The sequence below is a fragment of the Rissa tridactyla genome, chromosome 2 (assembly GCF_028500815.1).
Source record: "Rissa tridactyla isolate bRisTri1 chromosome 2, bRisTri1.patW.cur.20221130, whole genome shotgun sequence".
NCBI lineage: Eukaryota > Metazoa > Chordata > Aves > Charadriiformes > Laridae > Rissa > Rissa tridactyla.
In genome coordinates this window covers 127,588,971-127,612,746 of record NC_071467.1, presented here as the reverse complement: position 1 = coordinate 127,612,746, position 23,776 = coordinate 127,588,971, and the positions used below count along the sequence as shown (strand labels likewise).

At 37.2% G+C, this 23,776-nt stretch overlaps 1 protein-coding gene across 1 annotated transcript; it reads right to left on the bottom strand.

The window, feature by feature from the left end:
- Positions 1–3,689: 3,689 nt before the first annotated feature.
- On the bottom strand, positions 3,690–16,829 carry EFHB (EF-hand domain family member B). Its single transcript, XM_054192397.1, is given in 13 exon segments — positions 3,690–3,854; positions 6,806–6,987; positions 7,532–7,713; positions 8,078–8,310; positions 9,104–9,258; positions 10,713–10,780; positions 11,686–11,769; positions 12,148–12,277; positions 14,291–14,401; positions 15,022–15,202; positions 15,306–15,449; positions 16,363–16,425; positions 16,764–16,829. Coding segments are annotated over 13 exon segments (1,764 nt in total).
- Positions 16,830–23,776: the final 6,947 nt, after the last annotated feature.

Genomic DNA, 23,776 nt, shown 5'->3' with positions numbered 1-23,776 from the left:
ATAATCATAGTGAAAAAGGGGTTAATGGAGAAATAGTGCACAAATAACACGCTGTGTCTTTTATCCAGTATCTATTTTTATGTAAATTCAATGAAGAAAATTTGGCCCAAAATGTCTACAACTCACTGGTTTTTACCAAAATACTTACCTTTACCAGGATTTGCTGTTTATTAGTATCTTGGTTTTGTCCAAATTGGCCAATGGCCAGCGACAGATGCTCCCCTCCGACCTCTCGTTCATGGAGAGGAGGAGGAGAGATAAAGAGATTTATGAGTTTAGAAGAAACTAAACTACTTTAATGAAATATTAATAATAAAATAAAAAGGAAAATAATGAAATAGATACAGTATATACAAAACCGTATTAAGCTCCCAGGATGACGTCACCGGCAGGCACTGGGGAAGTCCCAGCTGGACTCAGCGATGGGTGGGAACTGGATTCCAGAGTTGGAGTCAGGAACACAGGGATCGGGATCAAAGGCAGATGAACAGGCGGACATCAGCCACTGAAGGAAGAGAGTTGACCCTTTGATCCCTCAGCTTTTATACTGAGCATGGGGTAGATGGGATGGAATACCCCTGTTGGTCAGTTTTGGGTCACCTGTCCCGTCCGCTCCTCCCTGCAGGTGGGACCCCTCTGCGCTTCTCCGCTTCCAGCCCTCTAACGGGGCAGATAACAGAATTAGCTGACCTTGGTTGTTATAGCAATAAGTATAAGCAAGAGCCTCACTGCTACCATTCCTTGTCACAAACTGTTGGTCTTATCACTCTGAACGAACTGTTTTCGGCACAACATGCTGTTAATTTCAGAGAGTTAGAAGAGGCCTAGCTAAGAAATAAAATTACTGAACAGAAAATTGATTCTGTTTTATCTCAAACCAGGACAATTAGTTTTGTCCACAAAGTCTCAGTCAACGTATTTACAATGTCTGTGATTTGGTAACATAACTGTTGACAGATAAATTCACTCAAGTGCTAAATTTGTATGTTTGCTCCTAGAACACATGGCTTTTCTGTCATAGTGGAGGTTGTTTTGCTAACCTTTTTTCTGGAAAACTTTGCCTAAGGTATGACCCAAAGGTTAGCAAAAGGTAGTCTCTGTCCTGGTTAAATGAACTAGATAAAGAAAATCATGCTGCAATATAGAAGAAAGCAAACTTTTTATTTTCTTTCAATTGGAATATATTAAGGGAACCATAAAAATCACAGAACACAACTTGCAGCTCTAAAGCCTATAAATATGTCATTGAATTCACATGTGTTGGGAAGTCAAACAGAAATGAAATAGAAAAATCTGTACCAAAACTCTGTGGGCATAAAGCATTTAACAAAAGAAAATAAAAGGATTGGGAAACTCCCCAGAAGTAACTAACTGTGTCACAGCAATTCAATCTTTCAGGGGCCTCCTGTGTATATTGTGATTAAAAACAAGCATCTACAAGTAGAATTTAGAGCTCTGTTCAGTGATTAATCCTATAAAGCTTCAGAAGGGGTAAGTGTAGGTAAAAACCACTTCCAGTTAATTTCAAACCCAAGCTGAAAAGGAAACCTGTAGTCTGCGGTTAGAAACATACTGGCAAAAAACTAAACCGTCTTCTTTATTCTGGATTTATTTAGCAGACTGCCCAAGAACAATGTGAATTCCATTGCACTGACAAAGGAGAAGATTATACTGAAAGTAGAGGAATGAAAGTGGGTATCTTTACACTAGGTTCAAAAAATAGAGTACACAGAATTTCCAGCAGCTGAACAAACACAACAGATCTCATATATATATACATACACATACACACATATATACATACACACAGAGATTTGTTTGGGGTTTTTTTTCATTTTTCCCTGAAGTGAGTTTAAATCTTTCATCTAAAACTTTCTATTGAAGGAGAAAAACAGTATATTTTTTTATTCTAAATTAGTATTTTTTAAAGCAATTCTGTCTGATGCTTTTGGAAGCACACTGCAACGAAGGTAAAGGATTCTTCCCTCCCACCTTATATGAGCAGAAGAGGAGCGTTAGAGAATTTCACTGGAGGTAGTAAAATCCTGACATAATAAATTAAATTGAAATTACGAGCACATTCATCTTTCTGTTATGATTTCACTTGGGACAGTCACAGTCTGGTCCCTGCATGCTTCCCAGTGCGTGCACAGAGTTCCAGAAGGATGGGAAGGCAAGGCAACAACAGCATAGAACAACTTTCGTTCACAGCAGGAAGGAAGCTGCCTTCATCAAGCAGCATTTCCACCACCTGCTCCCTGGAGATACCAGAAAGCAAACTCTTTCTACTTGATGTAAGACAGCTACTATTAACGCCACAACAATAATGCACAAAAGGGTCTGGCTTGTGAATCTCATGTAAATTACATGTTCCTAGAACACTGGCAAAAGAGGAATCTTAACAATCACGTGAGTAAACCGTTACAATGAAATTTTAAGCTGGCATTACACATGCATGCCTAGTATTTCAGATATATAGAACCTTGACTTACACTCTAGAACTCAGTAAAACTTTTGGCTGGCAACATCCTCCAAATCTTACTAAGGTATTTAAAGCACCAATAGATGACAAAGTGATATACTTCCTGAAATCCTGTATGTTAAGATTACATTGGGCAAGGATTTTTCTTTTCAACTAATTTGAAAAAGTCTAATAGTAATCATTCGCACTGTCAATACCGAAAAATTTCCATTTGTTTTGCACCAAGCTCAGTACTGTACCTGAAGAGTGAACATTCCAATCCATTCAAAGTTGCAGATTTTAGTATTACTTGCTTTCCATTGTTTATTCTTATAGGACTTCATATATATTCATTGATATTTCCAATTAATATATTGGTTTTCATTTATGAAGATCCCTCTTCCCAAGAAATTGCATTGGTCACAGGTAAACAGTTAGCTCCCTGAAACCCCTCCCAAACTTCTCTGACTCCCTAGCCTGTGTTTTTATGTAATGTGCACGTACACCTCTAAAAATCAATTCTTTTTTCTTCCTTGTGAAAGCTAAATACTGCCACCTAATAGCCATAAGCTTGCATAAAGAATATGAGCCCTCTGCCACACAATTGGGCATTTATTTTTGCACTTCTTAATCCATTGGTTCTTATGGAGTCTATATCATGACAAGACTTTAGATCCCACACCCATGACTATGTAGTTTCCTTAGGATCTTACTGTAAAGCACTTTCTCACACAAATTTTTAAACATGTTAAATAACTTACCACAAGCAGATCTCTATTAGCTACCATTTTGTTGTCAAGATGCCATTCTGTGATATTAATCTTTAAGAGGCCTTGCATATCTGAAACATTTATCTTAAGTACTTTCAAAAGTGTCCTTCCTTTTATAAGAGAAAAAAAAAATTAAAAATGCAAAATGTGTCCATGTTCAAAGTATTATTATTTAGACTCAGAAACACTGTAAAAAACATAAAATACAGAATATGAGATAAGTATTTGCATTCTATTTACAAACATGTTGTATCCTCTTCTCTTCCTATGGATATCAGCGCCTTCTACCTGCAAGGATAGCAGTAAGATTCATATATATGTGGTGAACCCACTATTCAGAAAGACAATAAACGGTGAATTCCAGTTCTGTAAACACACGTTATGGAAGATGTTTATTGTATTCAGCATCCGAATTATGACTGATGTCAACTTAAATAAATGCAATGCCCAGACTAAAATTAGCAACTGGTTTTGGTGTGTGATCCATGTATCTCATCCAGTACACTCCTGATGCTTTCCACACAAACCTCTTCTTTCTGATGTTTTGAACAGGCTTCCTTCCATATCTCTTCAAACCTTTCATCTGAAATGTTCACACCAATGTTGCGGAGAATTTGTGCAATCTACAAAATAATACAATTCATGAAATTCTGGTCAGCATTTTCTTTAAACTGTATAATCTGGCTTTTAACACGTATTAGCAGTCTCTATATGCCAAAGAATATTTTCCCACTCTTTAATAAAATCTACAGACCACATCCTGCATCCTTAACCAAAAAGGTTCCTATTTAAGTAAATCTGCGTCTTGTTGGGATGAAAGCTATGATGTACAAAATTGTCTTCAGTTAATAAAGTAATGTTGATGCAACTTCCACATTTGAAAAATCAAACACAGATGATTCAGGGAAAAGTAAATATTTTTGAAAAGCCCTAAGTCCTGTTTAGCCACTGTATTTTTACTGTTTGTAGTTATTGACATAAATCAGATTATTGTCTGCATTTCACAGCAAGAATACTATAACCAAGACCTTCAATTGGTATAGATAAACAGTTGAAGTGACTAAAATGAAATGTTTCACATCAACTCTGGGTCTTGCGATAGTTTTATACCAAAGTAATCCAACAGAAATATTTTTTTTTCCTGTATTTTCTCACTTGGATGCTTCCTACTGCATGCCTCATTACACTGACCTGTTGACCCATTCGAGGAAGGTGGCTTTAGAAGAATATTGACATGACTCGTGCTTTTGTTAGTATTAGCAAACATTTGGCTTCTTCAATTGTATCATCTGTGTGTGCACGTGTGCTATATTTATGCTCTGGAAATTTTATGCATGCTTGCTTTGTCATCTTTCTCTAAAACTGTCTTTTGTACAAATATAGGCCTGATTCACAGTACAGCAAATCTGCAACTTCATTTTAGCCAATAAATCTGTGGCAGTTTATGCCAGCTGAAATTACAGGAGGAAAAAGCGTGGACTAAATTTTGTTTCTTTAAGCATAGGTGTTTTTTCAGTGCAATCAATAATATTACTCATGAGGAAAAGAAACCAGATTTGATCTAATGTCTTCAACAAGCTAGTGAAATTTAAAAGTTAAACTAAAAGCAATATTCCATTACAGCATACCACTGCAGGGACCACAAAGGACTGCATGCTCTCGTAACTCGGCTTCACCATATTAAAATACAACTCGGTCCTGGCTCATCAACAGCCTTAAAACAATCACTGACTAAAGCACAGACTATCAAGTGTGCAGACAGGGTTAAACTGACCCTTACCTATTATCAACATGATAAAGTTGAATATAAATTACATACTATTACTCAGTTACATAACTTTTATTCTCTTCATAGACTAGGATGAATTCCAGTGAAGAAAATAGCAGGCCCTAGAACTATTTTGTTCTTTTGTAACATGAAGAGTCTCCTCATGAAACTGCTTTATAGTCAGAATTCACATTCATGTCTACAGGCCTATACAAAAACTGTTAGTATTAAATGACTCTGGGCTTTCATATAATAATTTCACTATCTATTACATGTTTGAAAATATTAATGCTCCATATCAAAATAAATCAGAGACCACCACTAAAATACTGAAACAGTCCATTTCATGTGTGTAGGGTGATTTAACACGCTCGGAGCTGGTTCTATATTGAACCCTGTATAGCCTGTATGGTCTACAATGGAGTATGCCATTTCAGGCCACATTATAACTTCAGAAAAAAGTTCTATCTAGCGCTTGACAGGTATAATGGGCTTCTCAATGAAGCATGAATTCTATTTACTGTTAGCTATATTCTGCATGCATGGATTTCCTGCTTCGGAGCTAGATTATAAAATGGTAAATGCTCATGTACACAACATTCTGACAAGCCGTTTTATGGATATGTATAGAACATGACACCACACCTTTTACATCCCCAGTCACTAATTAGCAACATCCTTTTCTGTAAAATATATACTCAAATTCCTGATCCGCTTTCAAATGTGACTGAATATTTAATATAATGGCTAGTAGAGAGGGAGAGATTGTTAAGATTTTTCTCGTTTTAGATTGGAATTTCACATTTTGTAACAATTGTCTCATAAATTGTATGTCAGGCAATGAAGTTATCTCTTAACATTTTTTTCATTAGAAAATGCATACAAATGTAGGAGCAAAAGAGTAAACAATACTGAAGAAGAAGCAAAGTTGTTTTAGTATTTATGTGGGAGGTACTCCGGGCTGTGAGACCACAGAGTGGCAGCAGCGCCCAGAGATACCAGGTAGAAAAATCATGGAGTCCACTAGTAAGTCCCTATAGTCTCACTTCCTGTCTTTCTCTTCAGAAACATGAGATGGCACAGCATTGGTGTGTGATTCCCTATATTCTCTATCACTGTACAAGTCCTTTCTAGATCCAAGCCTACAACCGTCACTCAGCAGAGCACTTATAAGGTATATTCAAGCAGTTTGATGAATTTGCCACTAGCAAAATTCGCAAGTTCGTTTGAGGACAGACACCTTGGGTAAAATTTTCTACTGAACATCCCTCTGTGATAGAAACTAGTTTGACACACCTGTAAAAATATTCTTAGGGGGGCTTTTAAAGACATTTACTCATAGAATCATAGAATACCCAGGTAGGAAGAGATCTCTGGAGACCATCCATCCAACCACATAATCAAAGCAGGGCTAACTTTACCATTAAACCATGTTGCTTGGGATCTTGCTCAGAAATTTGAGTATGTGCAAGGATAGAAATTTCACAACTGCCTTACTCTTCTCACATTACAGAAACAATGAATCATAGACTTAAGCCCTAGGTTAATTACCAACCCTTGTTTGACACAGCATTAAAGTATGTGAGTAGCAAAACCTGACATACTTACTTATATTACTTATCGAAGTTGGACTTCAATAAAATTAATATCTATCACCTTTATGAATAATTATGAATGTGAAGAGTACGTATTTTTCAGATAGTTGAATGGATGTAAAGAAAGATGGTAATGTTGCAACAACAAATTTTACAACCTGTTTATTTGATAATATGACTTTCCACTCCATTCTGCAGAAACGCACTATACCTCTGCCTTTGGTCTTTTTTCAAAAAAGTCTCTTTCATACACTCCCTTTTGACTGAAGACAGAAGGGAACAACAATGCATAAGCATTTCCCTCATCACCATAATTAGTTCTGTCACTGATGCGGCGAATTCGAGGAGCAGGAATATCTGAACGAATAGTTGGAACACCACACACTGGATAATCTGTGGAAATCAATCAACAGGTAGCATGGAAAAGACAGAATGTAAGATAGTGACAGGGAGGATAAAACATTTTGTGTGAAATGAGAACAAATTTGATACTTATCTCACATAGATTCAATAAGAATTTATATAATTTTATTCCTCATCTCTTTTTTTCATATTTTTAGAATTCCTAGCTTCAGCTACATCATGAAGCATGACAACAGGAAATCTTGCAGTAATATTCCAGTATTTGTCCAGTACTTCCAGCTAAAAACATTTTAGGTGATTCCAAGAAGATATTGTTCTCCTAAAATTACTAGCATAATTTCTAAAAGACATCTAAATTAACTTTCATGTTTTGAACTGATTAACCATGCCAAACATCCAAGCCATGCCAACTTCAAAGCCACGCCAACTTCAAAGCCACAATCCTAAACAAATTTGGATTAGATAAATTAATTCACTATTGTACATTAATAGAACCCATAGCAATACTTTTTAAACTTGTTCCAGATTTTGTCTTAAATAATGCTCAGAAGTGAGTACAGTCCACTGTACTTACAGGTTGTTGGGAGACCACCTACTACAGCATTGTACTGAGAAGAAGATGTTTGATAATTTGCAAATACACAATCTCTTGATCTTGTAAGTGTTTTTGGTGTCTTTTCTGAGCTTCCCGGTTCTTTTAACACAAGATCTTCCTGCTTCAGCAGTGGCTCATCATTTATCTTTGTGTCTTCAGACCTAACAGGAGCACCTCGATTTTTCCATATAAACAAAAGTTATGGTACAGCCAGGATTTATAATCAGCACATTATAGACTAAGAGGTAAAAAACATTGCTTGAATCCTTGAAAAACTATAAAGTAGATAAGATAGGATAATTAATCCTATGATTCTACAAGATTTTTTACTTTCTCCTGATTTATGGGACATTCTCAACATGCAACACAGAACTCCAGGGTTCTGAAATACATTTGTATCTGAGGCTCTGCTGTTGGCAGGTGAGGACTAAATCAACTCTCTAAATCCTACCCTTCTAAAGGAGCACCTAGTCTACACTAGCAACGTCCTTTCAATAACTGTTCTAAGTATAAGATTATTTCCACAATTTCCCAGTATTAAGCTATCTACCTTTTGTAATTATTTTTTCTTCAAATTCTTTAACAGCCATTTTGTCTTTCCAGTTGAGAAATTTTGCAAACTCCAGATAATTAATCTGACCATCTTTATCCAAATCACAATAGTCAAACAAGGAATCCAGGAGTTCATCATCTAGATTCAGATTAAGCTGAAAACAGGACTTTCGCAGGTCATCCTTGTCTATCATTCCATCACCATTCTATTATAAATAAAACAAAACAGTTGCTATAACAGCCATTATAAAAAGACTCTACCAAAAGGAACACATACCCATATGTGTTTAGATGTAAAGATATATATATCTGTTATATAGATACAGATATAGTGCCAGGCACACCATTCAGAAGAGTAACATTGCTGAGTACAAAAAGAAATCCTTAGTAATTTAGAAATTAAAAATCTGAATATAAAAGTGTCAATAAATAATTTTGAACAAGTAATACAGTGATTTAAGATTAAAAGAAAGTCAGTGTGACAGGGTATTGTGACCAGATAACAATCTAACCATAAATGTTGAGGCAAAGCCAAGATTTCTTTTGAAAGTGAGCCATCAATCATTGCAACTAATGTTATATATGAAATGTCAATTAGAGAGAAAACCAAAAAAGATATGAATTCTGATGCTTGGTGACTCAGTCAAAAAGTACAGCTTGGAAGAAAATATGAATGTAATCCCTTCAACTGTATTTCTTTTAAGAAGAAACACCAAATTTTGAAGTGCAAAAAATACTAAGATTGTTCCTGCTCACAAGTCCCTAGCTTGCTGTTAATTTGCATACTCCAAACACTGTTGTGAAAGGCTACAAGTATTGTTGTGTTTAATTCCATAGCGTATCACAGTATATTAAACATACAATAACTATGAAGTTACCTCTTGTTCATAGTCTTCATCTATATTTGCCTTGCTATGCTTGTGTTTCTTCATGTCTGCATCTCCATAGCACAGGAGCACTAATGTCACACATTCCTTTACATTTTTTCAAAGCACTAACCTTATCATAATGCCTGAATGCTTCTAGTAACATGTCAAAATTCTCATAGTTAGCTTTCTTCAAACTTTGCCGAACTGCAGCCAAGATAGCTCTCTCTCGGTCTTTACCACGGAGGAACTCACATGGAACCTGGCAGTGAAGAAGATCACCAACTCCTATAATAATAAACACTTTCTCAATTGGTTGCGCATATACAGAAAACAGACATTTTAAAAATTGGTTTACAGTCTTAAGGAAAAGGAGAATTTCAGTTTTGAGATGCTGAATTTCAGCAGTACTGAACATCTGATACGGCCATTTCATTAAAAGATCAAATGGTCCACATGATGATTTCTCTACTCACATGCACTTAATACTAGAAATTTTGAAACATCTTAATATAGCTTCACAAATCCATCCACTGCTTCCAAAAGCTTCTGACAGCAGTAAGAGTTACTTGTTGTCCAGATAGTTGAGAGCCAAAGAACATATATTATTAATCTATCACTTCCAGTCTGTCATATTTCAGGATACTTACAAGAACCAATGGAAAAGTCAATGTAATATTTCAGATAATTATATACCATTGATTTCTAGAAAGACAATGTACTATTTTTGTGTTACTCTTCCCATTTTTTACGTTACCTAACTTCATTAGTATTTGTAAACACTTTGGCACACCGAGCTATGGTCTTCATCCACATCTCCAAGACACCAAGGTCACTTTCTAGAGTGCAAGTTCATTCACAGTCCAGCAACAAGTAGCAGTACCTTATCTAATACCCTTCTAACAGCAATGTAAAAGCATTATTTTTTACTTGTTAAGAATGAATTTTTTTTGTTCAGTTCCTTCTGCCATTCCTTATAGGACAAGCATACCTACACATTTAAAATATTTAACTTGATTACCCTACATAGTAAAGCACATAAAAAAGCTTATGCAGAATTTGAACAAGCATTTTGTGGTCTTGACTAATTAAATAACTTTGAGCCACTTATATTTTTTGCTGCCTAACTATGCACTGTATTTCCCAGTCATTAAACATAATATTAAAACACCACCAATCCCAATATTGGCTATTTGAGTTGACTAGTTTTCAAAATTTTGTCATAATGAGAATTTATAATTTCTTAATTTTATTCTGTTTTCTGTCTCTCTGCTACCTTCAAAAACTTATTATTCTTATTTGTTTCTTGTTATTTTTACTCTTTTTATGTAAGTGCTGGAAAAAGCATTGAGAGAAAAGACACATAAATTATTTAAATAGCCATTTCAACCCTGTCACTTAGATGTCAATGTAAGTTTCTGCCATTTCCCATTTTGTTTACATTCAGACACAGAGGCTTTAATAAAAAAAAAAAACAAAAAAACCCAAAGAAACAAAAAAAACCCCAAACCCCATGAACATCCAAAACCTAAAGTTTTTTTATTTCTGAAATTCTTTTTTTTTTCCTCCAACAAGCAATTTCAATTATTCTCAAATTTTTCCTCCAAAAATTTTACGTCACTGTTAGAGTTTTATATTTTGCCTCCAAGATTTTAGGAAAATTATACACTACACAACCAACAGTGATTACTTCAGCATAGTTTCATCAACAAGATAAGATTTTATTCTGCCCCTGAACTTACCATATTCATCTGGACGCAGTAACATGCCAAATGTATGGCCTGGGGGAACATTCATAGTTTCTGCTATACTGTCAATAAGAACATTTCTTTGTTAATTGTCAAATAGTTTATTAATAGCCAAAATAATCCCTATGCTAAAATAATATGAGATTATCTGTTATATAACTAGGGATGATACACACCGTTCACCTGAAATTTGTTTATCAGTATTTTGCTTCAAAGTTGCCATTCCAGAAAAGCATCCCTTTATAAACCAGTTTTGAACATTTGCTGTTCTTAATATAACACAACCAAATGTAAACATTAACTTTTTGAACATTTATAGTTATTAAAAGGAAAACAGTCCATGCTAAAATATTTTTTTTTCTAAGACAATGACAGAAATGAGTGAGAAAAGTCCTTATAATATACCAGTCAAATAATAGGAATGCTTAGGACAAACCAGATCTCCAACTGAAAGTGTCTCCAAATTTTTGGCTAAAGTGGAAAAATTGAATCACATCTCACATGCTTTTTCACATGTAATTTTGTGTCTACCAAAAACAGCAACCAAGCCAATATCCACCTGGAAAACTTGGCCCAGTTGTATTTACTAGAAAATTAAGATGCTGTTGGTGACACTAAAGAACTGTTTGTTTCTTTCTTAATTTGAAAAAGATGCAATGCTATTTTTATCTTTATGTTTAACAATTAAAACTGTAGTCATTATCTGGTGCAAGCGTGATCAATTCAGATATAGACCAGTCAAACAGTAAGACTTAACTTCATCACATAGAAACAACACAGCCCTCATTAGTAACTTGCATAGTTATCAGCCTAATTAGGGCAAGTAGAAAGTCCCTTTCTGCAAGTGAATGCTGCAGTGGAAGTATTGAGCACACAGTTATAATTTTTACCCAAGACAGAAAAAGATACTGGAGACTCGGCAAATGTGAGTGAATTTTCTTCTTGGAAGGTATCTTTATTTACTTACGGGTCAAGGACTTTTCCAAGCTGAGGTTGAAATTTTTCCTTGAATTCATCACTTCGCTTTGATACAATTTTTGCTGCTCTCTTCCTACAAATTATGAAAATAACTCTCACATGTATTTGCTTAACAATATTCAACACTTTTTCAATAATATTCAAAAACATTTTTATATGTTAGAACGGAACAGCAACTTCTCTGCAAGACAAACACAAATTTAGTAATTGGAAAATCAATTTAATATTTAAAATCAAAGATGTTTTTACGTAACGCTAAAGACATGCCAAGTGCTGTTATACTATGATAGAACTGATTTGGATAAACTATATTCAAAATTACTCCTTGCATTTTCTATTCAGTTCAGTACAGCTAAGGATGGGATTTGGAGATGTAAAATTATCTTCAAATATGAAGACTCTTCTTGAGAACTCACACCACTAATTAACTAGCTCACTCATTGCAACTTACGATTCCAGATCACAGAGCCAATTTAAGGATTGGGATACACTTCGCCCATCTTTAAAGTGAGGGGTTTCTATTCCATAAACAAAAGACTTGCTGAAGTTTGGCGAGTCATACTTCCTATCTATTGCTTCCCCTGTGGAAAAAGTAATTGTTTCAACCTGTATAAAACACCTCAGGAAGTATCTTAATTCTTAAAACAAAACAATGAAGAAACAAAAGCAAATAACTAATTAACAATTCTGTTCAATTAAAGAGAACTAATTTGCATTACCCGTGTTTAGAAGTAGTTAGGAATAATCTCATTATCAACAATGAAGATAAAAGGCAAAATAAAAAGCAAAAACTGCCTCAGTGGTAAAATAGTTGGATGCCTTTTTATGTCTGACTAAAGACAAGCACAACAGAATTAATGAAAAAAAAACCAGATAGCCTAAATAGTGAGGGTCGGGCAAACAGATCACTTCATAATGTCTGTACCTGAGCAGAGAAGTGTACCGTTTAATTTACTATTTTGAAAAAAAAAAGCTAAAAGGAAAAAAAAATGGTTTTGAGGTGCTGCACTTTGAGATATACCCTTGCTATGTTGATGTCAGTGGAAATTTTGTCACTGACTTCACTGTAAACAAGATATTACCATACTTGTTCATGAATTTATTAATCCAGTCTTGCCTGTAAAATTAAGTTTCACATATAAGAATATCCACATAAGTACTCTATGTAAGTGAGCTGCAAGCACATATTTCTTGTCACAGAAAAAAAATGCCATTTTGTTTCTTCCTACTATTTTCAATTACCTTTTGAAAAGAACGGTAATTAGAACTTTCAAAAAATATTTTTCTCTGCATGCTTTCTAATAAAGGCTTCCTCTAGCTGTATGGCAGCATGGAACATTTATGTTATTGTTCAAAAATGGGACACACAGTTGACTTTTTTTTTTTCCTGCCTGTCTGGTTTTGGCCTGCCCTCTCCATGATCTTGTGGATGGAAGTTACCAAAGGAGACAGAAACAGATAATGAGTAATTCCACTAAAACACCTAATAAAGGTGGGGAAAAGGGGAAATAAAATGACAAGTTTATACCAATTTATACCAATAGTTTAAATTTGTATCAATAGTACTTGTAGTAGAATTTCTCAGTCAGAGAATACAGTAGTGTAATTTCACTTCCACGTAAATGCCTCCATGTAAAATTTACATTATTATAACTCATATATCTGTATTGAAGTTTCTTATCTGTTTGGCCTACACCTACAAAACTGTTGGTACTAGCACAATGGGCAATTTTATCATAATACTAATCTTATAGAGCGGCAATGTAAGTCTCTCAGCCTGTGGAAATGATAGAACAGGGAAAAATAGAAGTGTCTGCAAAAGTAATACATGTATTTCATTTCAGAGTGCTATTTGTCACTGTTCCTGTGCAGACCTATGAGATAAAGGGTAACCATCCCTGAGCAGACCACTTCACACAAGTACAGTCCCCAGAAGCTGAAGCAGACGAGGCACAGCCCACTGGCAGGGCAGAGACAGAGGCTGTGGGACAGACTCACGGGCAGGATGCTACAGGCTGAGGAACCTGCATTCCAGAGACCCAGTCAGCAGCCTGAAATTCTTTGTAACCAGAGCTTGATGCTGAGCTCCTCATTAGAATGTCTAGCTGCACTGAAATTATGTTTGGATACTGATAAAAGGGACAAACTTAGAGGTGAAAGCACTGGAATGAGCTGGGCTCAGTCTGTGGCTTTAAGCCTGATACTGCTCTCATTGGCATAAACACCACCAAACTCGATAAGCAACCAGGGCACCTATGAGTTTCTAGTTTCCTGGAAATACTTTGCTTTTCAAATAGCAGCCAACAAAAATCAGGCTTCCAACGCCTTCATTAAGTTATTATACTGCCTAATACACCCACCATGAAGTGATCTACAGTTCTAGAAACAGGTCATGCTCTCTCAATTGCATATGAGGGTTTTTTTCACATCATTACTTTTAAAAAGAATTTACATTATACTAATACAGTAGTAAAAAATAATAGTTTATATCTCAAAAAATAGCATACAATATGTGTTGAAGACACAAAGCAGAATAATTACCTTTATTTATACTAGAACTTTTCATCCGGTTTCTTATCAGCCCTTGAACTTACCCACATAATAATCATTGTGTGACACGATGTACAGATCGTGTCCTTCTCTGGAGTCTTTATCCACTTCCTCAAACGTTTTTGGTGGATTTATGAGCTCTCCAGCTGATGCATCTGCAAAGTAAGGAATAAATATATGGTTGGGGGAGGTAAGGGGGGGTGGGTATTTTGTTTGGTTGTTTCCTAATTTTAAACAATATCTTGTTAGAGAAGGTGCTACTACTGTGGAAGAATGATACTTTTTACCACATTTCTAGTCAATCTATAGGAATCTTACAGCATAATGACATAAGACTAGGGGGAAAAAATAAATCACAGAAACTGAGATGAACATAACTGTTGCAAGAGAGCTACATGGTCAACACGTATGTGATTTGCTCCAATCTATGGAGGGAAGACTCACAGGTCAAGGTAATATCTTTCATTAGACCTATTAGAATAGTTGGGAAAAGGAAGGTTAAGTTATCAGCTACCTGAACAGTTCTCCAGGAAAATCTACAAAGACAGATCTGGAACAGAGCCAAAAGCCCTACTAGTTACCAAACATTCTCAGTTGCTTGTTTGTTCACTGTAACTCAAAAATACTAGTACATTTTTATGCCTTTCAGTAACTGGTATAATAATAATTTTTCTATTAAGCCAGAATTGTTGGAAGCACAGGATATGTGCTAGGTACTAAATTGCAGATTATCTTGTATTTAGAAGAAGAATGTTTTATCACTAGATTTTCCTACCTTGAATGACTTTTGTTCCAAATGTAGTATTAATTATATCCAAGCCCTCAGGTAACATAGAAGATTGATCACGTGATCTGCCCAAGGGTGCTTGACGATTACTAAAGTAGATTGCTTCTTTTTTGTTTTGTACGTTTTGTTGAAAAACAGTTTCAGGAATTGGATTTATCAATGAAGCTGCCTAAAGACATCACAAACAACACAAGAGGCAGGAAAAACAGCAAATTTTAAGACATTCTTAAGCTGTCCATTCTTAAACAAAAGTAAACGAGTCACATTCTTACACTGAGTGAAGAACGTGACTCTATGCCATGGGTTAAGTGAGCTGCAATGTCAGGATCATCTGCTCTGCCGTAGAATATTCTTTCAACACCAGGAGGTGGATTTGTTGTATTTCGAAACTTTCGCACGGTAGTTGGAGTAATGGGCTATATATAAGGCAAAGCAAAAACAATTTTACATCAGATATGCACAAAATATTAATGAAAAGAAAACATACTGCAGCCATTTCAGTGTGATTCCACAGAGGTAAGAACAAAACATGAGGACGTTTTAGGGCTGTAACACACGTACATGCTGATATTCTGAGCATTAGGTCAACATAGCCCAGCCTAAATTTTATCAAACCAGCAACAGAAGTAACGAGAAAGTTGCTAAGTTTCAACTTAGCAACTTTCTCTGGTTCCATCTTTGAGATGGATAACAGCTTCTTCAAGTATACTTCGTGAAAAGTAGATGTTTATCAACTTCAGAAACCTTTAACCTCACAACAATTCCACCATCAATGAAGCAATTTCGGAAATTATTTTAACCAGTCTGGTGTGTTTTTAATTACCCATTTAAAGGGAGAGCTGCTATTTAAGGGATCCATTTGTGTTTCAGTGCCCTCTGATTCTTCAGGGGCATGGGGAAGGGACAGTGGGATGCACAATCCTGAGGTGCATCCTTGATAAGGAAGAAGGGCCTCCATCAGAAGTAATAACAATTCCTAATAATAATCACTGTAATTGTATTATATGAGAAAAACTGTCCAAAACAATTCTATTTAGTCCCATCTAAGCAGGCATAGTTAATTTTGCAAAACATGCAGAGTGAAAAATAACTGCCAGAAGCGTTTTACAGTCCTACCAGCTATTCTTTATGATTCCCTGTGACAAAAACTTAACATTGGGGAAAAAATTGATTTCTAAAGAGAAGGGATGTAGAAAAAATGACCAAGGTTTCACAGATTTTTTTTTTTTTGTTATTTTTTAGGACCTGTCTCAAAGTACTATCACTAACTATCACTAATGGGCAATTATTACAAAAGTTTCACAAGGAGAGTCTGAAAAACCAACTCACCCTGGGTGACACCTCAGTGAGGCAACTTGCAGCCGTCTCGCCAGTGGGAAGCAACTTTCCAGCCTAAATAATACAATCAAAAAATAAGGCATAACTTAACCCATTGTACTAATAAGCACAACCAGTCAAACTGGGATCTTACACCTTTTAAGAGATGTTGTCTAATTGCTCCCCGTTTTGATAAAAGGGGAAAGAAAAGGAGCCAAAGGGCTTTTTGTGGGGAGAGCAGGAGGGACCGCAGGGAGGTAGGCCCGCAGGGAGGTAGGCCCGCCGGCCCCACAGGCTGCCGCTGCTCCAGCCTCTGCCTTCAGCCCGCGGCGACATCCCGGCCGCTGAGAGGTGCAGAGAGCGGGCGAGCGGCTCCGGGGCAGCGGTGGGACCCCTTCGGCAGTGACACTCACGGCCGACAGCTCGGGAAACCTGTCGGTGAACTTCCCCTCGTAGACGGGCCGGAGCTGCTCCGCCATGGCGGCAGGGGGCCGCGGCGGCCGTTTGCCCCGCTCGCTTGGTAACGGCGGCAGAGGCAGCAACGGGAGCAGCCGCCCTCACAGCCAGCCCGCCATCGCCCTCGCACCCGGCATCCACCGCCCTCCTCCCTCACAGCCAGCCTGCCATCGCCCTCGCACCCGGCACCCACCGCCCTCCTCCCTCACAGCCAGCCCGCCATCGCCCTCGCACCCGGCACCCACCGCCCTCCTCCCTCACAGCCAGCCAGCCCGCCATCGCCCTCGCACCCGGCACCCATCCCCAAGCTCCCACCCCTAGAGAAATTGCATTTAGGCTATTTTGTAACCACCATGATCTAAGAAAATAATAAAGGTTCAACAGCATGTGTACGGTTCTTAGACCAATTGTCTAAAGTCCTTTAAAATCCACCAGATTTAAGGCAGGTGGGTTGAGTCATTCTTTGGGTTTGAAAGAAGGTCTTACACGTGGTCAGAAGTCTGGTCGAACTTTAAATCTTTACTAATTGTTCTAATAAAAAATACAGCCCCTTTCACAATTGTCATGTGTATAAACATTAACAAAATATCTTATACTGAGATTTCCTCCAGAGAAAACAGCAACTCCCCTCTAGGCAGCCACACAGACGTGGGTGACAGAAGCCTGTCAGCGCTACCCATATTCCAGGACACGTGAACGCTCTTACTGTTTGTCTTAAATGAGTCAACACATCGTATATCTAAACCACTGTATTTGCCTTTCAGAAACAGATGCGGATTTTTTCAGAAAAGCAAGGTGGGTAAGACTGAACAAGTTTCACCCCTGTTTAAAAGCCCCTCAGCTCTCACAAAGACTTCTCCTCTCAGGTGACATTTAGTCAATGCTCCCCTTCTTCCCAGCAAAACATCTAAATTTAATCACATCCTGCTCCATTCTCTATACTCCTATGCCACCAAAACCAATTTTACATAAACATACAGACCTTAATTGTAATTAATTAACAAACATTACCAGCTGTTGCCATTTTATTCTCAGCTCCAACATTTGTTTGATAAGGATTTAAAATGAAGGAAGCTAAATTAAAACTGAATTCTCTGTGACTCTTCCCTACAAATGGAAGATGAGAGGCTCGGGCAGCGATAGCTCTCTGATGACACGGCCACCAGGCAGTAAGGATGCCTGACTCCCTGCTCCGGCTGCTGCAGGCATCGACGGTGCATGTCAGTACTATCATCAGCAAGCTTCACACGCCTGAACGTAGATTCATCTTCTCCAGGTAACATATGTTATCTTCAGCTATTATCTAGCTGTGGCACTTGCTGGTGTCCTTTTTCAAAAGTAGGTGTGGTTTTCTGCTGCAGACATGGCTGTACAACACCACTAATACAGAACATCCACAACCACTTGGGAACTAAAGAAGCTCTCGTTAACTCTTAACATGTTCAGTTCATTCATACTTCAGTCATATTTGTTGTTACTTGAAGTTTAGAGTGCTCCTGCCAAATAAAGCAATAATTGTTGGTAGTTTAATAAATAAAATTATCAGTTACGTCTTGCCTTGTGATCTGTCTGGTGCAATTTCCATCTAGTAAAGGCTAAATTGTGGTTTCAACAAAACTGCAAGTGTTAGAAATCAGGGATGGATTTGATCTGATGGAGAGGAGTAACTGGGTAAAGATAAAGCTGGCAAAAGAGGGATCTATTTATACTGAGGAAGAACAAAGTATAGTATCACCAAAATTATATGTTAATACTAGGGCACAGGAAACTGGGACTTGAATTTTTGTTTTTGTGTTTATTGTATTTCTAGCTGGCTATCTACCTGTGCTGAAGGTAATACCATTTTTGAACATTCTGTTAGTTATGATTTATTATATTTTTACATTGTTTCTTTCTCCAGTAGGTGGCTGCACTTGCTAAATGGAAGAATACACTGACCACTGACAGAGTGTGTTGTGTCAAAAGTAGAAAAATAGGATTTAGCCATGTAAAAAGTATGCCTACTGCAGAAGCAAGTAGAGCAGAAGCCCTCAGCCTTCTCTGTTTTGCCTCTCTTTTTTTTTTCAGCAGAGATGCAGGTCCCTGTGAATCGATTTGAAACCTGCTAACAATATACATGGCTTCTCATAACTATCTTTCACACACCACTTGGAAGCAGACCCTAAACCTCCTCAGACCAAAAACCTGCTCTTAGAAATGCTCTCATTTGCTAGCCTCTTCGAGGGAAATGCCTCACTGTCTGCTTTCCACAAGAGATGCATCCAGGTGCCAGAGAAAGCAGGAAAACATTTTAGGAGCTGCTTCTATCATAAATTACTATTGCAGGGTGGATACTGTAGAAAACTTGCTAGTAAAAAGGTAGAGAAGAATGCACCTCTCTCATCTATATAAAAAATACTCTACCATTAAGCTGTAAAAATGGCATCCATATTTTGATGCCCTACCTGAGAAAAAAGATATTCTTTAAAATGTAAATCCTGAACTCATAGAAACGAAACTAAAATAGTAGTAGATGAATCTGGAAAGATTTTGCCTTCATATGAATTGCATTAAAAGTAGATAGGATTCAGACTGGTAAAAGCCAGGCTCAGTGCATTCTCAGCATGTTATGGATAGACACGTGATACGATAAAGGGGAGTAAAAGCTAGAGTTCCTTACCTCTGTTCTCTAGGTATTTTTGTAAGCCCACAGTGCAGATACAAAATGTGAACTCAAAGTTCCATGTAGGTATATCCAACAAAAGAGCTGCCCCTTATCCCTACATTTCTGCTCATTTTAGGAATCGGTGTCATATTTATTCCTCCTTAGATTCCAAGTTAGTTGGTGTAAAGGAAGAACATTGGTAGGGTAGGAAGGATCTATAAATTTTAAAGATAAGCCGATGAATTAACAACAACAAAAAAATCCAACTCTATTTTAGGAAAAAACGATCAAGACTTTCTTGACTACAGCATGAATTTGTCATCTCCTATGTTAAAAAATCAGATCTCTAGAGAAATCTGTTTTGGAAAAGTTGAGCAAAATACTGCCTTCTACAGCAGTACTTTTTTACTAAACAGTGCTGTCATTTGAAAGTTACCACTATTTGCTGACATCCAATTCCCACAATATAGTGCCTTTTTCTGTCTTGTTCAGGCTAAAACTGAGGAATAGAAACTTCCTAAAACCCTGCATTTTACTTTCTTTATGAAGGACAAAGATCCCATGTTCTGCAACACAGTTCTCATTCTGACTATGGTGCTGGCATAGATGGCAGTAAAAGCACTAAGTCTGTAAATTCCTTAAGGTCTCTGAAGGCCAGAGAACTTGATGTAAAATGCTGCAAATTTTGTAAAACTCCTAAAGGGTGTTAGCTATGCTGATACACTTTGCTCTTGTTATTGCCTGGTTACTTTCATGTTTTTTATTCAACTCATTAATGGATAGAAAATTACTGCTTTCTATGTGCTGCATACAGTCTATATGCTATGATATGACCAAACCAATGGATGTACAGAGAAAATGTACACAAGGAGAGATAGAAGAAAGACACAAAAAGGGATATTATAGCAGATGGGCACATAAAAAAAAATATTGGGAAGTTCAAACAGAATAAAGAGATTCTGCGCATCCTCTAAAGTCAGCTTCCATTTATTATGACACATCTAGAGTCAGATTTAAACACAAAAAGACTGAACAGAGCATATTATTAAACTCTGCAGAGAGAAATGCTGAAATAGAAATCCATCTGGTGAAATCATGACCCACTAACAAATATTTTTTGTTAACATCATCCAACACAGTTTCAATTCTGGTATTTGACATATGACCCAAGATGACATAAAATATGAAAAGATGATCACTGATAGGGCTATCCGGGTGATTTCAGAGCTTTTCTTAAACAGCTCGTTGCCCAGACTACCACAGAAGGAACCCTTCTTCACCACTAACATTCACAGAGACCTGTCAAGCACAAAATACAGTAACTGGAACTCGCTCATTTGATTACTGCCACACGCTCTTCTGCCTCTATTTCACACATTCACAGTCAACTTTTGCTGTTTGATGACCCTGTATGCCAGCGTCAACGAGCTATAAACAACTTGGGAGTTTCACAAAGTAAAGGAGATACACTCTTGCTCTGTGTTGCAATCAGGGTGCTGGTTAGCCAGTAGGAATCCCATGCATGTAACCCACGCTTTCTAGCAGCACACCAGTGTCCTAGCTCGGCTGTTGTAGCATCTGAGTCTCAGAATGTATCCATCACATGAGCCGAACCTGCATACTTAACAGACAAAAGCATGTGAGATTTGCCTTCATGCTAGTACTTTCACCAAAATGGCCTACTGTGACATAACTTAAGTCTGCTCAATGGATTTTGAAGAGAAAAAAATCTCTCATGTGAAAGTAATGCATTCTTTAATACTTTTGCCCCCTTTTTATTAGCACAACTATATCACATGAATATAATCCCTGCATCAAATATTCCATTCAGCCTTGAATTTCAGATACATTTGATAATCTGTTTTATTATCTAATTATTCTGATTTTAGAAAGTATTTATTTATTTTTTTATTTATATTAGAAGTACAGAATATCTGATCCCTACATACGGAATGTTACAGTTCTCCATTTCTGAACATCGCTGCATTATGTTTTGTATTTTCTCTTATTCTTCCTGTGCAAACTGAGCGTGTGGTTTCACATTACGTCTAACCAAAGCTTACTGACAAAGAGGTGGTTCTTGGCTCTTTGTCTTCTCTGAACTCATACTCCTTTACTCTCATCTGCACCAGATCTAGTCATCCTGCAACCACAGATGAGTTGGTTCGGTCAGCTGAGCCACCACAAAATTATGTCTTTTGGTGAATAGTTTTTGCATGGCATCAGTGGTCGATGCAGCTCACTCTGCAGCTGCAGGGTATCACGACTTACTTAAGAGGTGCAAGCTTGCAGCTGGGAATGGAAATGGACTAGGATCATACCTTTCCTCTGTGGCTCTTCATTTGAGTCGATTAAGTGAAACATGAAATGCCATGTATGACACCAGCGTTTAATCTCTAAACTGAATTTAAGTTCAAGTCATTCTAAAGATTCACCGTGTAATGTTTTTATTTTTTTCATCCAAAATGGTCCATGTATGTATTGGGTCTGGCTGGGATGGAGTTAATTTTCTTCATAGCAGCCTGTATGGTGCTGTGTTTTGGATTTGTGACTAAATCAGTGTTGATAACACAGCAATACTTCAGCTACTGCTGAACAGTCCTTGCACAGGATCAAGGCTTGTTCTTTTTCCCCACTTTGCCATCGCCCCCACCCAGGAGATATGCTGGGGGTCGGCAAGGTGGGCAAGAAACTTGGGAGAGGAACACAGTCAGGACAGCTCACCTGGCAAAGGGATATTCCATATCCCATAGCATCATGCTCAGCAATAAAAACTGGAGGTAGAGCAAGAAAGAGCTGGCTTCCAAGACGGCTGCTGCTTGGAGACTGGTTGGACATTGGTCTGTTTGTGGGAGGTGGTAAGTGATTCCCTTCATATTGCCTTTCCCCCCTCCTCTTTTCTTCATCTATTAAACTGTCTTTATCTTGACCCACAAGTGTTCTTGCTTTTGTTCTTCCTATTCTATTCTCTGTCCCACTGCAGGGAGGTGAGCGAGCGAGCGAGCAAGCAAGCAAGCAAACAGCTGCCAGGTTGGTTGGATGCTGGCTGGTGCTTGGATGTATGCTTATAATGTATATAGTAAAAAAAATCTGTTTATCAGGATTCTGATGTTTTTTTCTCAGCAAATCCTGCAGTCCAGTTGAACATCCTGAAACCAGTCAGAGGGCTATGGCAAATAAGCAGTGCATTACAGCAGGATTACCTGATTTAAAGGGCAACTCTTGGAAATATTCTGAAAGGCGGTCTTTACTGTAAGCTTCAGCAAACTCACAGCTCAGAAAACTTGCATACTTTCAGACACGTTTCTCAGGAGCTAGTCTGGCATTCTACATCACTGGTGAACTCAAAGTGTTCTTCTCTTATTTTAAGTTACATATTGGTCTTACAAAAAGCATTTATGTAAGTGATTAGCTTTTACTTAGTAAATAAGAATGGTGAAATCATTACTCTGAGAACAATCTGCTAACAATGGAAAAGTACATAGACAAGAAAAAAGAACAGTCTGATTTTATTCCATTCAGTTCAGTAATTTTTAAAGTATTGATGTGTCCGTACTAGGGAAGGGAAAAAAAGACAAAGGAAAACACAAAAGCAGACAGATATAAGAACTGTTGATTTCTCTCTCATTCTACAAGGCCATCAGCTATAGTATTTTACAAGTAATGAGATATTTCTAAAGCTGCACTATAGAGATGATAAAAAAAAAAGGCTGTGACATAATTCATTATACCTGTCTTTCATTTCTCGGCATACTTCTAAAGGAGCAGCAACAACAGGAGAAGATAAACCTGCATTGGCTGGAGGATTGACTGGACAACACTAACGTCATATATTTTTTGAATGAATGGCATAATGGAGCCTCAGCTCTAGTGTAACACTGGCTTTCCCTCTCAATTTTTGCTTCAGTTAAATACATGTGGTTGAACTAAAGCATATTTTGAGAAGACAGAAACATCAAATCTTGATTCAGTATTTCCAGTGATGGAGTATCTAAACAATCTTTGTTAAATTGTACCAATCACTAAATACCATTATTGATAAACACATTAAATGTCTTTACCAGCTCTGTTTATTATTTCCTTCAAATGCCAACGATTAGACCTTGTTAAATCTGCTAGACTGAAGAAACACTTACCATCACTGTTTTGTTTTCTATAGAGCCCACTTATAGTCCGCGACCAAGTGATCCTTACCCTTCTCTCTGACAAGGTCAGAAGGTCTTTGCATCTTCCACTATGAGGCAAGTTTTCCAATCTTTTAACTGTTCGTAAAGGCCATCTCTGAATTATCATCATTTTTTTCAGCATTATTACTCAGTTATTGAC